The sequence below is a fragment of the Poecilia mexicana genome, unplaced genomic scaffold (assembly GCF_051168715.1).
Source record: "Poecilia mexicana isolate PSO_F unplaced genomic scaffold, ASM5116871v1 scaffold_17, whole genome shotgun sequence".
Taxonomy (NCBI): Eukaryota; Metazoa; Chordata; class Actinopteri; order Cyprinodontiformes; family Poeciliidae; genus Poecilia; species Poecilia mexicana.
Window position 1 is genome coordinate 14,002,717 of NW_028263386.1, and position 14,462 is coordinate 14,017,178.

The following is a 14,462-nucleotide window of genomic DNA, read 5'->3' on the forward strand; positions in this document are numbered from 1 at the left end:
TTTACAGCCTTGGTGTATATTCATCTAGGTATGTTGACGCTTTCTCACTTGACAGCTTGCTGACTACAAGCTGTGGCTTGTCATCCTGCACTTCTGAGGAATTCAATCAACACCCTGCAGCACCCTGCCTTATATATATATATATATATATATATATATGTATATATATATATATATATATATATATATATATATATATATATATATATATATATATATATATATATATATATATATATGTGTGTGTGTGTGTATCATTATTGTCTTTTGTAGAAATTGGTTTCCACTTTTTGGGGGTAATTTTGTTTATTGAAAAATGCCACATTTTGTTAACTTTTTTGTAAAACAAAAAAAAAAAGAAATATAAAAAGTTAATTATCTAATTGACACTGTATATACCTTAAAAGGCTTTCACACTTAATATTCAATAAATCTCTGTAAGTATATGCAATGCTTATTTCCTGTGTCAATCCAATATTTTTTTTTTTACCCATAATTCCTATAAAACCTTTCTCATGTGTGGATTATTTTTTTTTCTTTAATTCCTTTGTATGTGTGGATTACTTGGGCTGCTGCTGACCTCTGGTTAGTGTTACAAAGAAAGATTTTAACTGTAGATATTTCTCCAAGCTTGTGATTCTCACAGGAAATAGTTGGATACTAGTCGAGATTTAAAGAAAAACAGTGACAATTTGCCAGTCACTTCATGTAATTATTTTATTACTAGTTAAAATAAGATTAGGGGATTCATCTCGGTGGATGCATTTTTTTGTTCAACTAAATTGTGTTCGATTGCTTTACTTTATTTGGATAGCCACCATAATGTTACACAAAGAAGCCTATCAACATGTTTCATCGTATGCTGCTTCAGGGGTAATAAACTTATTGATCTGTTGTGACTACCAACATGTTCTGCAGAGGAGACAAATGCCTTGATGTGCTGAATATTGTTCCATACTTTCACAACCGAGTCAAGTTTTGATGTGGTAATTATGAGTGGATTTCGTCTTCGACAGACTTCTGCTCAAGGCCAATTGTTGGGTCATTACTTTCAGATTTCAGTGAAAACTACTCAGACTGTTCATTTTCGTTGTAGTTCCTACATAAATAATAAAAGAGAAATTGATTTACCATTAGGGCGCAATGCAAATGTATAAAAACATACATGCACATGCTATGTTGGCATTTCTTCGTCGCTGCTATTTCTCTGCAGTCAACACGCTGAAGTGACACCGAGGGGAAAACAAACTTTACTTCATTTTGGCTTTGCACATTGTAATTATAGCTGACATTAGCTAATTTACAGCTTGTGTTGCTAGTGCCTCCTGGGTATGTCTTGGCTGTTTCATTTGCCGCTGTTGAGCCAGCAGATGAAACAGCCAGTGTGCAGACGTCCTGTGTCTGTGCACTGCTGGGGATTGCTGGTTTCCCAGCTATCATTACAAACAATCTTCTGATGACAGTAAGTGTAAACCACTTGTTTAGATGGGGGGTAACACGTCTAAATATTCTCATTGATATGTACTCCACATTTTTCTTTTTGTCCTTTTTTTTTTTGTCCCTCTGGAGAAGTAATTTATGTGTGAACTGTTTCCAGATGCTGAAAATCCCTGTTTCCATGATAATAGAAACTTATATTCACAGGGTAATTTGTGGCGTGTCTTTCTACTGTTACTATAGAAGGCAAACCCTATTTAGATTGAAAATGCATTTGGTTCTTAACATATTTATCAACAACAGTGAAAAATGATTTTGACCCCTTAGATAAAAAGTGGAAGAAAAAGGATGCATAATTTTTAAAACGTTATTTTTTTTTTTTTTTTTTTTTACAAACAATCAAAGGTTTTTCTTGCATTTGTATTCACTGCCCCAGAGCCAACACTTTGTAGAAGAATTTTCTCACTGTAAGTCTTTTGTGGCATGTCTCTACTTGCTTCATTCAAGTCTTCTGCATCTTGGAAGAGAAAGAAGCATATAAGCCATAAGATTAAATTCTGACCTCAAATGAGTGGAGTATATTTGCTGTGGCCTGTACATGGTTTGTGAAAAACTTTTACTATATTTCTTATAACTTGTAAACTTTTAAGTTAAAACATTCCTGTTTTAACTTGTAAAAAAACATATTGAAAACCATGTATCCTTCCGTTTTCATCGTAATACTTTATATTTAAATATCACATAAACTCCCATTAAAATCACAATATCTTTTTGTGGTTGCAACATGATACGTTAGGGTACAAACAGCTTTGTAAGGCACTGTAGATGAGCTCCATAAAAATATACATCTCATGTCAAAGAAAAGGAAGATTTCAAGAGCTGAGGCTAATATTTAGACATATTGTGATGGAAAAAGCTGTGAGACACATGCTTATATTTCCACTTCATGTTAGATGTGTAGATAGTTTCTACCCTTTGCTTTTGTTTCATAACTTTTTTTGTATTGAAAAAGTCAAAGAAACGATTAGAATTGAAGGGGGAAAAAAGAGAACAATGCTTTCGAAGCAAAGCATGCAGCAGGAAGCTGACTTCCTCTCTGTCCCTTTTGTCTGTTGCCCTTGGAGGGCAGCTTTGTGCTGTGAACTCCCATAAGACCTCTCTTTGTTCTCAGAAGATGAGGCCTGACAGAGTGTGACCGTCCACTTACACCTGAAGTCACCAAAAGCTCAAAGAATAACTGGTACACACCGAACGATGCTCTCTTCCTGCTTAGCCAAAATCAGACCAAGTGGCTCCCCAGCAGCGCGGCACTCAAACAACAAAATAAGCGCAAAAATAGTGACATAAAAATTGTTTCTTCCAGAACATTGACTGGAATGTTATTGAAGGTGATATAAAAGAGAATTAACATATACTGTAGCAGCTTTGTCATTGGGATTCATTTTGGAGATGCAAGTCTCAAAATGTTGAATTATGGATATAGGCAGTGACGGAAAATCAGTAGCAGATTAATTACAGCCTGGTTGACAGACTACAAATTGTAAGAGTGTGTTATTTCATTTGCATATCACCTTGGTGAGAAGCCCCTGCTGACAGGTGAAATACAATAGCATGATTGTCATGTTTATGTGTCTGCTTATTAAGTCCAGTGGAGGGGACATCTTTGTAGATAAGACAGAATATCAGTGTGAAGGCAAGGTGTCCTACATCCTGTGTCCCACATCTCAGTGTCTCTCTCACTCTCAGAGGATGAAATGCTGAGAAGACAGACAGGGGAGGCAGACAGGAGAAAAGGTTGCAACAGAAGATTTAAATCTAACTTGTTTGATGTGACAGAAAGCAAACTGACGGTCTGTTTGTTCTCATGATTACTGCTCTTTGATGAAATATTGCATTTTCCTATTTTGCCTGTTTGAACCAGCCTATGTTGTTGTTTATCTTTATACTATTACACTTTTAATGTGCATAATGTTCAAACTTTGCAACTGATAGAAATAATTCATGTTGTCTGTCTGAACAAATAATTTTATGTTTATTAGGAAACTTTGACTTATGAATGTGAATAAATGAGGTAAAAAACACTAAACTTGATTAAAAAAATCACCATACCTAAAAATGTCTTTCTCTCTCTCTCTCTCTCTCTCTCTCTCTCTCTCTCTCTCTCTCTCTCTCTTTCTTTCTCTCTCTTTCTTTCTCTCTCTCTGTCGCAAAAGAATCATGCAAGAATGAAACACGACAAAGCATAAATTCCCCAAGCCTAACAACCTCACAACAACATAACAAAAACAATAATAATAATGATTCAATCTGACCACTGTCAAGACAATAAATTACACTAAATATAGTCGCAAAAATGTCACCAACTCCTTGCTTTGATTTCTCTGTGTACCACTTTTTTTCTTTTTTTCTTTTTTCTTTTTACAAAACAGCTTCCTTTTTTTTGTTTCTCAATTTGGCACGCAGCCCTAAACTAAACCACCTTGTTTCTATTTTTCATCCCGTCCATTCCCCCCCTCGCTCTCTTTGTTTATCTGCCACACTCTATAAAACTCACTCCATTTCTGTGCTGGATCAGTGAAAGCTGGGACACAAACAGCTGAGCCAAAGAGACACACAGACAGGGAGAACTGTCGGGTGGAGGGCGGGGAGAGGGACAGAAGGCGTGCGGGAGTCGCGGTAGCATGGTCGAGTGCTGGACTTTGGCACTGGCCGTCCATCTGTCACTTTCTTCCACCCTCTCTGTGGCACTGACGGGTCGTGGCGATGGCAGCCAGTGACGGATGACTAATCTTCTGCTGGTAATGAATGAGACACCTCCCTCGGAATGCCAAAAGCGTTGCATGTGTGGAGGGTCCTGCTGTGAATGGGATGCAATTTCTTATGTAATGCCAGTACCAAGCAAATACATTGAGCACTTTCTTGTATGCTGATAACACAAGGTAGGACGAGCACTCAGAGATTTAGCAAAGATTAGATTGTCAGGGTTTGTTTTGGTGGAAACACGTGATGGGCAGGTGGAATGGAGAAAAAAAAGGGGACACTTTCGTTATGAAATACGACGGTGATGATGCGCTGCTCATTTTGTTTTACTGTCTGCCTTCCAGTCAATCCGTCTTGACTGTGCGCTGAGTAGCTCAGACGTGTCTTGTATTCAGCTCATAATGCGCAGGCGTGATCCTATCAGAGCCCCGCAAAAAAAAGAAAAAGAAAAAAAAAAAAGCTGTAACCATCCAGAACTAGACGTCGTGTGCGTTGTTCCTCATGTGGCGCTCAAACGAAAGCTGAAACATCCATTTTGCAGGTCGACTTAAGAGACTGTATAAGGGGAATGAGATTTCCTTTCTCGGTAAACCTTTTGGGCAACACAGTCCAACCTGTGGATAGTACACAGAGCGCGTCTGTCCAGTCCCCGCGATCTGGGACGCTCTGCTTTCCCTAAAGCTTGCTAAGCGCGTCTTCTTCTTCTTCTTCTTCTTCTTTTTTTTTCCTTTTTTTTCCACCTTTGGCGGCTCGGCGTGGGATCTGCGCTTCGATCTGAGCCTTGTGCAGGTATTCAGTTTATGAATGGCACTAACATGGAGGAAATACCGTTTCAGAAAGTCAAAACCAGGCGGAAGAGAAGTCACTGTCCACCGGGTGTCCCCCTGACCACCATCGCCTGCGAGGATGAGTTCGACTGCAAGGAGCTGGAGTCTCTCTTCCAAAATTACAACCTGAAATTGGAGCAGACATCCACGCTCAAAGCACTGGCTGTCCTCATCTTCACGTCCGCGACGCTGGCTTTGGTGGAGCTGCTGTCCGGTCCGAGCCTCACCATCTCCAAGGGGTCCCATCCGGTCCACTGTGTCATCTTCCTCTCCCTCTTCATCGTGACTAACGTCAAGTACCTGCAAGTGACTCAGCTCCAGCAGATCGTTAACCTGACACTTCTCTTCAGCTTCACGTTTTCCTTCCTCTGCTGCCCCTTCTCCCTGGGCGCCATGGGACTGGAGCCCCCGACGTCCCCGGAGCAGGGCGTGTGGCAGCTCATCCTGGTCACCTTCGTCGCCTACGCGCTCCTGCCTGTGCGGACGCTCCTGGCTGTTGTGTTTGGAGTAATGGTCTCCATCTCCCATCTGATTGTGACCGCCACTTCTGTCACGGTGAAAACTCAAAAACTGTGGAGAACGGTGAGTATACGTTCACTCATTTTTTTTTAAATTTTATTTTATGTGTGTGTACTTATTTTTACCGTTATGATTGTATGAAGCATGCTGTTAGTATACTTCATACCAACAGCAGTATCCACAGTAGTAGTTTGTAGTTAGTTATACCCAATCCCGTGCGCAGGCACAGTTTGGATGTCAGTTCAGCACCGAGGACAGCTCCCCGTCGGGAGGCCCTATAGGCTTTGTTTTAAATCTGACCAAAACAGGCCACAAATAAAACATTACCCGTAATCAGTTAAACTCAACACACAACTTATTGTCAGAACAACTGATTATAAAATAGACATACACATTGTGATAAAAAAAACACAATTGACTAAGAAATAATATGCATACATCATAATACCATGTATTCCTGCAAAACATGAATACTAGTCTATACTAAATAAAATGTACATAAATAGATATTGGTTAATCAATAATATTTTTTTTTCCTTTAAAGTACATGGTTGCCCATGGAGTTGGAATACTATTCCTCCCAGGTTTATATTCCTGGTTTTATCTTAGTTTAACTTGTCACAGTGACATGGTTTAGATATCTTACAGTATATGCATAAAGTTTGGAGAAGTTATACACCTTATCTTGCAGAATAAATCACTGCCATAGTCCTTTCATGTCAAGAGATGAAAAATATTTTATCTGCATCAGCGTATGTTGAAAGTGCTTCAAAAGCATTCCCCAAAGTAAACAATAAGGGCAACCCATTAACTTCCTGTTGAAGAAGTTGAAGTAGTTGTTCTTGTTCTTACATTGTTCTTGACACTTCAACATGTCCTGTCATAAATGAAAGTAATGCTGTAGTCCCTGACCCATGTTATACCTTCACGGTATAAACTCATCCCATATCTGAGTTCAGCAGACTTGGACCAAATAAACGTCTGAATCAATTATGTTTCGTCAAAGGGAATAAGTACTGTGAACCTGAAGGAAATAACTTGAACTCAGAATAAAGAGGGTGAACTCTGATGGAGTAGATTTAGCTTAAAAATAACACAAATGAATTTTACCAGCCTAAGAGACTTCTTTGATAAGAACATTTTTCATTTTGTCACAAAAACAAAACACACGCTTTTGTTTTTGGAGTCAAAGAATAAAAAATAAAATAAAATAAAATTCAACCCAAACACTTGACCAAAAACACTCTAATATCAAGAAATAAATGTGATAGGTTGAAATAAGAAGTGGCATTTTGTGAGTCTATACCTTCTATTTCATTAAAAATTTTAATATTTTCTAATATAACATTTGAAAAAGCTTTGAGATTGTCAAACACTTTTCCAAGTTTTAAGTCCAGGCTAGAAAACAGAGGAGACTGGGGCTTGGTAGTTGCAGTCGAATCTGCCCATAAATAAAATAAGTTCTTGTCAGGAATATGAGGAATTAAAAAGATCTTGGAGCTCATATATATGGGTTCTTGCGCTGGTTATGATACATTGGCTTTTATTGATTTTTTGCTTTATCCATTAATGGACTTTTCACACTTTTTTCCCCCAATTTACCCAAATGAATAAGTGAAAGGAAACAAAAGCCAACAGGTGTGCTTTATGTCACAACTAAACCAGCATGTAAACCACTGACAGTTTCCCTCGGTGTAGGTTTCTGTTCCAACGGGACTTGGATTTTAATTTAGAACCAAGTGACACCCTTCCAAAACCAGAAGTAGGCCAACTTAGAGAGCCACAGACACGAACCACTTGGACCACATGTATTAGTTGTAGAAAATAGGACAAAGTCATCTCAGTCTGTGCATCTTGGTATTTCTGTTTACGTTCACATGTCTGACTGTCATTTGGTGCCTTGGAGGAAAATCCATCACACCAGTTACAACCTTTCAGGCATATTGGAACATTTAAGCCTTCATGTCACTTATGATATAAGTATTGGACTGTTCTTACAGCAGCTAAGAACTGAGATTCAATCAGCTCTTCACATCATCTGCCATGAGGGCATACTTGAAGAGGAAATTGTTTTTTTTTTTCTGTACGGTACCTAAGAGATACCTGTGTAGCACAGTGAAGGACAGTGAAAGCAAAGCAACCACAGATAGCTAATCCATTAAGCTCAGAGATGAGCTGTGTAGCATGACCCTGCACGTCCCAGGTTTGGACCAACCACCCACTATAGGTCTCAGTTATTCAGCCTATGCTTCTTTTCATCAGCAGAGCTCAGTTTGTGTCTCAGTTTGTGTCTTATTACTGAAATTTGTATGGAATTGAACAAGTTTCCTTTCGTTCAACTTTAGGTCTCGATGTCATACTTTGATCAACGTAAACACATATGCCTACTGACATGTTGTTTTATATTTTAAACAGGAACACAGTTTCTGTCCTTGATTTTATTACAATTAGAAAATGCAACACTTTTCATAACCTTGATATCAAGCAGCTTGTTAAAAACAAAAAAATATTAATTTTATACAAAATATTCATAGATTTTTCTGACTCTTGCTAATTGAGATTTGTTAATGTTTTTTTTTTTATGTTGTCAATGATCACTATATTATTGCTGACATGTTCTACCTCTTCAAAACACAACAAATGATACAATTCAGATTAAGTCAACCCGGTATATTGCAGTCCATTGCATTTCCATTTATTAAGCTGAAAGGAGAAGTCAGTAGCTAACTGCTGCAAGAATGTCACTTGTAGCCAAATTAACACAACAAATAGGAAGAACAAAACAGGGAAGAAAAAAAATAATACATGCATAAATTATTTTTATTTATTTCCCTGGGCACTTAATTACTGTCAACAGTGAAAGTGTGCTGTGCACACTTTGGAGGTGTGTACTTTGTTCATAAAGTCAGCATCAGCTAGCCCTTATCCGGGTAAAAAGAAGCTGTGTCCTGTACAAGGTTAAAAGGAGTCACACAGCTGCAGCCTCTGTGGTGATGGATGACCAGAGCATGGGGTCACCAGTGATTAAATTCCACAAATACATAAAATGAAGAAATAGGCGACATCTATTTTTGACCTTTTGGTAGCCTGGGGTCTTCTTCTGTATATTTAAATTTGAAAATAAAAAGCGGTGTTACTTGTTTCAAAAGAAGAAATAATCAGCAAAAAAAAAAAAAAAAGTATTAGTTGTTTGTGCCACTCTTGCTTACGTGCGTGCGTTGGCTGCCCGTTCGACTGGCACTCACTGTGTCAGGGTTTTAAAGTTACAACATTTAATGTCCCTTTGAGATTAATACCATCTACGTCAGCACAAACAGAGGAAGTGGATATTGATTTAAATGTTTTCATCTTGCCCTACTCAGTTTCAGCAATTATTTATATATATAAAAAAAAAATATATATATATATATATATATATATATATATATATATCTTTTCCTTATTCACAGCTGGTTGCAAACACGGTGCTGTTCACTAGTGTCAACCTGTCAGGGCTGTTTGTTCGCATCCTGACTGAGCGGGCCCAGAGAAAAGCCTTCCTTCAGGCTCGCAACTGCATTGAAGAACGGCTCCGAATGGAAGACGAGAACGAGAAACAGGTAAGTGCATCTGTTCTCTGAGTCAAACCTGGGCTCAAATCAAGATGTACATCATGTATTTCGGTGATTTCTATCTAGAGCTGTTCTTATTCCTGGGAACACATTTATTCATAGTAATAATGTTTCTGCATTGCACTATATAAATGAAAAGTGCTTCACATTCTCACTGCCCCCCCGCCCCCCACCTCCCTCTCCTTTTTTTTTTTTTTTCCTGTTTTTTAAACACACGCATGCACTCAGGAGCGCCTGCTAATGAGTCTGTTGCCCAGGAACGTAGCTATGGAGATGAAAGAGGATTTCCTGAAGCCCCCTGAAAGGATCTTTCACAAAATCTACATCCAGCGTCATGACAATGTCAGGTAGGACCTGATCACGCAGCATCGCTGTTGAACAGCACAGCTGTGCACCAACTAATTCACCACAAACTGCCACAGCCAAGCTAACTAAAGTGTTAGGATCACACTGTCTTGATCAGTCATTGGTCTCAGCTTGAATGTCAATGTGACTAAATAAAACCATGGTACAACCTCCAGCTGTTGAGATTCTTGTTATCGTAAACAGCTCAACATAGTTGCTAAATATAAATACCTTGAGCTAATCTTAGAATTAAAGAAAAAAAATATTAACCAATCAATATATTTTTAAAACATTTTCAGCATATTATGAGCTGCCTAGCTTTGGACGCTAACAGGAATATTCTTGCATGCTATTATTTCATCTTATATGTCTTAGAGTGTCATTAACTATGCATAAACTGGCATTGTTAATACTCATCCTCTGAATCAAGCTTTCTATGTAAAAGCAACAAAACAGTGGGACATTCTACCAGAACATATGAGAAGATTTATCAGTTTTAGATCATTTCAAAAGTTTGTTAGATATTACTCAGAGCCACCATCATTGAAAATAATGTTTTAAAAAATAAAGTGTGGTGTTGTGGGTTTAGAGTTGTGTAGGAAACATGCATGCAGTATGCAACCGCATTGCTGAATTGTGTCTGCTTTGTTTATTTTACTGATCATTCTTTCTTAATTCTTAGCTGTTCTTAAACTTTTTCTTATCATGACGTGTCAGGGCAATCTTGATGGAAATACTGTGTGACAATTGGTGGCATTTCTACTTAAAATGTACATTCTCCTTTTTTAGCATACACACACTCTTAATGGTGATTTTTGAAACAATAAATCTTCTTTAAAAGTTTCTTTAGCAAGACTCCCACTTTCAAAAGCCTCTAAAATTACAGCACTATCTGCAAAATAATCTGATCAGTGATGTTGACAGACGGGAGTCCATTGCAATTATTGTTGTTATTTTTCTGCGGGCGCCTGGATGGAAACAACACTTTAATGCATCACAAAACCATGATGTTATTCTCTAGAAACATTAACACTGCAACAATAATTGGTTCTAACTAATATACAATATTATCTTGGAGTGATCCAACTGTTTTGTTTTTTTTTGTTTAGTGTTTTCAAAGTTGCAAATTATCAGCTCCACTTGATTTATTTGCCCAATCTTTTGCCTCTAAATTAATTTATCAGACCAAATAAAATAAAATAATCTCAAAATGTGCATTCAGTGCAGGATTTTGTAACAACCCTCTGCTTTAGTTTTCCTATGAGGTTCTACTGTTCTGTCAGTTGTGTCGGACCTTTAACCCTTTGTCAGATGAAGAGCTAAAAGTCAATTTCTTGCAGGAAGATGCACTTTCTCTATCCTCCTTCCACTTTTTCTCTCTGCTTCTCTGACTTCATTGTCAAATCTGCCCTTTCAGCTCCAGCATTTCATTGTTTTGTCTTGTCTTATCTTCAGCTCTTCCTCCTTCCTTTCTTCTGTGCTCTCAGAGCAGCAGCAGGGAGGCTTGAGGAGGAGAATTTGCTTAGCCCTGGGATTAAGTTGCTACAGGGGATTAAATGCAATGGAGACTAGATTCTTGTTGCATAACTCTCTTGGTATGTGTACGTGTGCTCGTGGGTGCTCACGCTGGTTAAATACAGAAAGACCTTGTGTTGGGGAACTGCTGATTGCTTTTTGCCTTGAACTCCATCAAAGCCAGATTTTAGGGGTGACATACAAAGGGCACGACTCGAGTTGGGTTGAATTTCTAACTAGATTAGTTAATTTCTAACTAGATTCTGTGTTTCTTCCTTTTGTGACAGGAATGTTTGAGAGCTTGCTGCATACGGACATAAGTGGTGAAATGTGTTCCCATTTATATTTAAAAAAAGTAAAATACGACACATCTCATCATTTGAGAAAAACAAATAGTAGTTAGCATCTAAAATACTGTAGCCAAATATGCTTTTTGTCTATCACCTCTAACAAATTAATTTACTCTAATAAAATTACAAAACACACCAGTTCTAGCCTGCTCTTCTCCTTTGCTCTTTTAAGTAAAGAGGTATGTTCAGTTAACTTTACTTATCATCTAAAATTAAAAGGTTTTCATCACTTTTTGTCTTACTGTAACTTTCACATAAAAACTACCATTCATTATTTCCCCCCGCTTTATAAAAGTAATACACCCAATTATAACTTTAATACAGATTAATACATTACCACATTCACATCAAGGTTTGAGTGACTCAGATGCATTGAAAAAAAAAGAAACACACACACACACACACACACACACACACACACACACACACACACAGAAAAAAAAACAATACATAGCATTACATCCAGTTCATTGTTTTGTATAAAATAGTTCTTGAAATTAAATTTGCGAAAAACAGTTTACTGCGCTCAGTGGGTTTACTTTGAAATGAAATCAAAACAATTAAAAATAAACTACCAGAGTCACTGACTGGCAGTTCATTAATCATACAAGCCCACTCAGAAAAAAAAAGAGAGCATGTTATATAGTTAAATTTTGTTGCAAACATATTGCGCTTTTATTGACTCGCCGTCAGCACATCCTCTGCCCACACTGTATCTCCAGAGGGGCCCATCCAGCGCTAACCCTGAAGCCGAGCTCCATGCTCGCATCTTTGACTGTGTGATTAAATTGACATCACATCTGCCAGAGCAGCTACAGCGATGCCTCCTCGAGCGGGAAAGAAGATATTTGCATAATTGGGCAAATAACTCTTCAAATAAGTGCCACTGGAGAGGAAATGATGAATGAATGGGGGTGTGTGTCAATGTGTGTGTGTGTGTGGTCGTGGTGGCGGCATAGTTTGTCCGACGATATCAGGTGTAACATTCTAATCACTGCAGGATTAAAGGTCCATTTCGGCATCACGTAACTGTAAATCGTTCAAATCATAATAACGCACATAGATGAACGTTTGACAGTTAAATATTGATCTATTTTGGCTCCATATACAATTTTCAGCATCCCTACTGTTCATTCATGTAATCTGATTCTTGCTCTTATTATGTGCCTTACGTTTTCTATAGCAAAGAAACTTAGATTGCAAGAGGAGCAGCGAAGTCAACACGTTGCAGTTTCTATGCTGGAAGTTGTACTTGAATGAGCTCTTGCACTGTCTTACAGGAATAACTATGAACCTCCTGGGAAGAGGCATCACCTTGACTGTAGCAGGAGTTTCTTTAGAATTCCAACTGGCACTCCAATGCTACGTGCAAGTCACATATACAGTGTCTCTCGTTTTTTTGCTCCTCTCTTAAAATTTCATAAGTCTTATGCACACTTTATTTAAAGGGGTGTGCATAAGACTGACATGACACTGTCATAAATATGACATAACATCTGTCATGAACGTAAAGAAGTCTTTATGAATGTTTATGACAGTTGTCATGAAGTGTCATTCTGTAAATAATGACATTTTTAATGAAAAGTTGCTCTAAATGTTGCATTAAAAGTCCATTAAAAGTGCCAACTATGCATGATTTTGTAAATTATGATAATTTAATGCAAAGTTGGCACTTTTAATGGACTTTCAATGCAACTTTTAGAGCAACCTTTCATTAAAAATGTCATTATTTACAGAATGACACTTCATGACAACTGTTATAAACATTCATAAAGACTTCTTTATGTTCATGACAGATGTTATGTCATATTTATGACAGTGTCATGTCAGTCTTATGCACACCCCTTTAAATAAAGTGTTACCCAAAGGAAATTTGTTAGAAGGAAAAATGTGAGCCCCACTTTTACAGTGGTAATTTTTCAAAGCACCCTGTGACTCAACTCCAATATTCAGTGTTCTTTGGTAGGAGTCTTATCAGCTGCCACATTTACACTCACTGATTTGCTCCGTCTACCTTGCAAAAGTTGTCAAGATACTCTAAACTCTGAGCTAAACAGACAATTTAAATTTTCAGATCAAATATTTGAGTTTGGTTTCAATAGACCTATTTCTGACAGGTGCATTTTTTTTTTAATGCAGTTGCTTGGTCGTGGTCAAATTGTTATTTTTCATACAGTGTCAACAACTGATTGAGTCTAACCAAAATTTTAGTGTGGTCTCTTTAGTCTTAATTTTTTTGTGTGTGTGTGTGTGTGTGTGTCGCTCAAAACTGTCAGAATCTCACAAAGCGTGATAGATGATGGTAGGCATTTTTGCTCATTTTCTTATTTCATATTATCTGTGAACTGATTAATGATTCTTTGGCAAAATTTGACTAAAATGTATGCACTCATTTTATAACTAACACTGACACCTTAGTTGCACCTAATTAATCAGCTAGCCACTAATAGTTTAGTCTTTTTTATGCCACTGTTGTGTTACAAAATATTATGCAATGAAAAGCAAATTATTATTCACATATTTTAAAGGCTGTAATTTTATTTTATTTTTTACCTTCCAACCTTCTGGCTTATGAGCAGTAGAAAATTATATTTAACATAAAATAGCATGACTTTTCTTTCAACCATCTGACTTGGGAAAAGGTAAAACTCTTTTGGGAAGAAAATCCTTTGGAGTTTTAATTTAAATTTCTCACTGAGGGTCTGATAAGACTGAAAATTCAGTCTTATTCTGAATGAGCAGGAAATTGTTTGGTGTATTAAAAGAAAAAAACATTCAAAAAGTGCAAAATCTGTGCAAGATGTGTTTTAATGAACAATGTGACAAATTTACAGAAGAACTGTCTTCTGGTTGAAACATATAAGTCCTATCACTTCAGGGCAGCTTCTGGTAATGGCAGTATGTCTTATTTGTCACCAATCATGTCATATTTATAAATTAAATACCATCTCGATTAAGCAACATTAAAATTGATTACTGCTGCAGATGTGGAACAGAGAAATCTGTTTTTGAGGACATTTTCCATTGCATTTTATTTTTACCACTGATAAAAGGTTAGTGTTAATCCAGACTAGAAATGAGCTTTGGTATGTTTATAT

General features: G+C 37.4%; 1 protein-coding gene across 2 annotated transcripts in view; it reads left to right on the plus strand.

Annotated features, from left to right (window-relative positions):
- Window positions 1-3,031: 3,031 nt before the first annotated feature.
- The window catches only part of LOC106925933 (adenylate cyclase type 1-like), a 41,510-nt gene continuing 30,079 nt past the window's right edge, over window positions 3,032-14,462 (plus strand). The window contains exons 1-5 of one of the 2 annotated variants that reach the window (XM_088015005.1): window positions 3,032-4,279; window positions 4,977-4,980; window positions 5,034-5,606; window positions 8,993-9,142; window positions 9,383-9,501. In XM_088015005.1, the coding sequence (XP_087871131.1) occupies window positions 4,218-4,279; window positions 4,977-4,980; window positions 5,034-5,606; window positions 8,993-9,142; window positions 9,383-9,501 (908 nt within the window). In that variant the 5' untranslated portion in view covers window positions 3,032-4,217. Of the gene's footprint in view, window positions 4,280-4,365; window positions 5,607-8,992; window positions 9,143-9,382; window positions 9,502-14,462 lie in introns of those variants that run through there. The other variant, XM_015000516.2, reaches the window with a different exon arrangement.